This window comes from Chaetura pelagica, unplaced genomic scaffold, assembly GCF_000747805.2.
Source record: "Chaetura pelagica isolate M959 unplaced genomic scaffold, ChaPel_1.0 scaffold65, whole genome shotgun sequence".
In the NCBI taxonomy this organism is placed as follows: domain Eukaryota; kingdom Metazoa; phylum Chordata; class Aves; order Apodiformes; family Apodidae; genus Chaetura; species Chaetura pelagica.
The window spans coordinates 113,891-116,756 of NW_009953386.1; the positions used below are offsets into that span (position 1 = coordinate 113,891).

Below are 2,866 nucleotides of genomic sequence, written 5' to 3' on the forward strand. Positions count from 1 at the left end.
CTACATGTGTATTTACCATGGCATTTAACATTATTTTCCAGTCACTGTCTCATGATTTGATTTCCTAAGACTGTCTGCCCTCCATTGTGTTATGCCAGATATCTGTGTTTTCTTTAGTTGTGTTATATACAGTATTACAAATAGCAAAGAAGAAAGTAGATAGCTTAAAACAGCTAGTTTTATATAAATGGCCTAATGCATGCTTTTTACTAATGCCTTTCCCTGTCTTCCACTTTCTCCTTTTCAGATGTGTGGTCAGCAGGCTGTGTATTGGCTGAACTGTTACTAGGACAACCAATCTTTCCAGGTGACAGTGGTGTGGATCAGTTGGTGGAAATAATCAAGGTATGGAATTTTAAGTTATTTTTTTACTACATTGTTCTTTGGGAATTAAAACATGAAAACATGCCTTGTTATAACCTTGTTGACATATATATTCTGTCACCATTGTACAGGGTGTTGCATGTAAACTGTGTTTGAAAACACTTATTGAGCTTTTTTGAGAACTTTATTATCTTTATGCCCCTCTTGCAGTCATGCATAGTGATATATAATATTTTAATTATATAGAGGGTTTTTTCCCCCCTCTTGAAGGATTGCACTTTCAGTGTGCTCAGAACACTGAGCCAATGTTTATTAATGTATGATTCTCATTCTTGAAGAATCTGGCACCTTTTCCTTTGTTGTGTGCAATTAGTACTTGGCTTTGAAAACAGTGTTATTAAATTTCCTTGAACCAGATTCTTCACGTATGTAACATTCTTCTCTTCTTCCTTCCCTCTAGTGATTTGAGGTGAAGGGTGAGAAAGGGCACTCCTTTTTGCAGATAAAGAATCAGGAAATGTAGGGCAAAGATACCTTTCACCTGAAGAGTCTTGTTTTTCAATTGAAAAAGACCTAATGTTTCAGAATACGTAACATTTATGTATAATTTATTTTCAAATACATCTTGATTGATTTTGTTTGGTAAGCTGTGTATATTCTGTGATTCTCAAATTAGAGACATGGAAGGATAATTCATATCTTAGAAGATTGGTGTTTGACTTCCAGTACCCTTGTTGACCTTGCCTCCTTCAACTTCTGCAATGAAGGAAGCAAGATTTCTAGACAGAGCAGTATATTTTACCTCTGAATCTACAGTATGCACTTAGTAAGATGGAAGTATTACAGAGGTTGTGTACACACACTGTTCAGCTCTATTGATTTCATCACCACAAAGGAACTGTGTCGCGATCTGCAACCTATTGTATTTCCGTTTTGGAATCATTTTAACTTACTGGGACCTGCCGAGAGGTCCACACGCAGCGCTCGCCTCTCACAGAGGAGCAGTAAGCTTTGGCACTGACTTTTTGGGTGAGACACTTGTCCAATGCTCACTAGTGTTTCTAGTAACAGCAGCCAACCCCCAATTAGAATTTACGAACACATGGGTTATTGAGGGGAAAAATAAAAGAATTTGGGGCAGGAGCCTCAATGAGGGTAATCAAAAGACATAGGAGCTGTGAAATGTCTTTAAAACACCAAATACCAAACACTTACATGTGCCCCAATACTTATATATAGATACATCTTATTATATACACACCCAGACTAACTATTATTATCTAAGAGGGGTAGAAGAAGGAGGGATATGCCTGACGCCTGTGCCGTATAGGGTGGCGGTTTGTGTGGAGGTAAAAAGCAGGAACACCTTAGGGAGAGAAATGATACCCAAAATACAATCCCTTGCTTTATTCCTGAGATGGTCGAGGTATTTCTGTATTAGGTGCAGATGACTTCTCCTGCAACCCAGTCTTAGAACCCACGGGTGGCGGGAAGAAGTCTCACAGCAGGTGGTTGGCAGCAGGCAGGACCGCAGGCAGGCACACAAGGACCCCCGAAGGAGAGGCCAACCCCCAAAACCAAGCAGCAGCAGCTTCAGCATCCATCCAAAAAGCACGCACAAGCAGCAAGCAAGCAAGCCTCTTTATTGCTCTCCTTTGTTCCCGATTGGCCAGTCTCTTGTTTCTGGGCTTCTCAGCCAATCAGACAGGGACTTTTTCCCCCTCCACTGCAGACTTGCGATTTGTAACATTTTTGCTGTTTCCTGCCACTGCTCCTCTCTAGCAGCAGCTACCCCCTCATGGCATCCGAGTTGTTGTTTCCTGGCAGAGGAGGCAGGCAGGAGAGGGTTTAGAGTGCCACGTGGAGCAGCCATCTTTAAGCCAGTTATGACTGCTGACCTAAAGGGCATGTTATGTTCGTGTGAGGAAAGGTCTGGTCCTTCACAGACTGTATTAAGAGAATTTCCTCCTTGTTTTTACCACTGAACTGCTAGCTTAATATATGTGCGTTTCTGTGGCATGCGTGTGACAATCCCCTCAAAAACAAAATGTGTGTGTAGAAGAGTCCATGTTATTCCCTAGAAGAGCTGCTGGTGACTTTGTGCCTGTCCTAGCAGAGTGTATGACTCCAGCCAGCACCAAATTGTCACTCTCCTCCATGGAGGACATGGGCTGGTGAGGCTCAGTGTTTCTGTGGCCAGTTCTGTGGTCTCAGTGGGGTGTGGCGTGACCTTTGTAGGTTCTTGCCACATCTCCTCCAGCCTTTGACCTTGTAAACCTACCTTCTATTACAGTAGGTTTCTTTCTGTTCTGCTGGAAATCCTGCAGTCAGCCCCTCTCCTCTGCAGTCTCCATGTCTTGCACTTCTCATATTACTTTCTTGGTTTCTCTTTATTGCCTTTCTGCCCAGTGTATTTGAAGCTCAGCATGTTCAAGTTGGGTCAGTTTATGTAAGAAACACCAGTGGAAAAGCAGAGTTGCTGATGATGGCACAAGTTTTATTCTTTTAAGAAGTGTCTTGGAGCGGTGTGCTGTTTCCTGCT

At 42.3% G+C, this 2,866-nt stretch overlaps 1 protein-coding gene across 1 annotated transcript in view; it reads left to right on the forward strand.

Annotated features, from left to right (window-relative positions):
* Positions 1-2,866, forward strand: part of GSK3B (glycogen synthase kinase 3 beta) — a gene marked incomplete at its 5' end in the record, with an annotated part of 94,355 nt that overhangs the window by 57,050 nt on the left and 34,439 nt on the right. Inside the window, one exon of the mRNA XM_009998251.1 lies at positions 248-345. Coding sequence (XP_009996553.1) covers positions 248-345 — 98 coding nt within the window. The remainder of the gene's footprint in view (positions 1-247; positions 346-2,866) is intronic.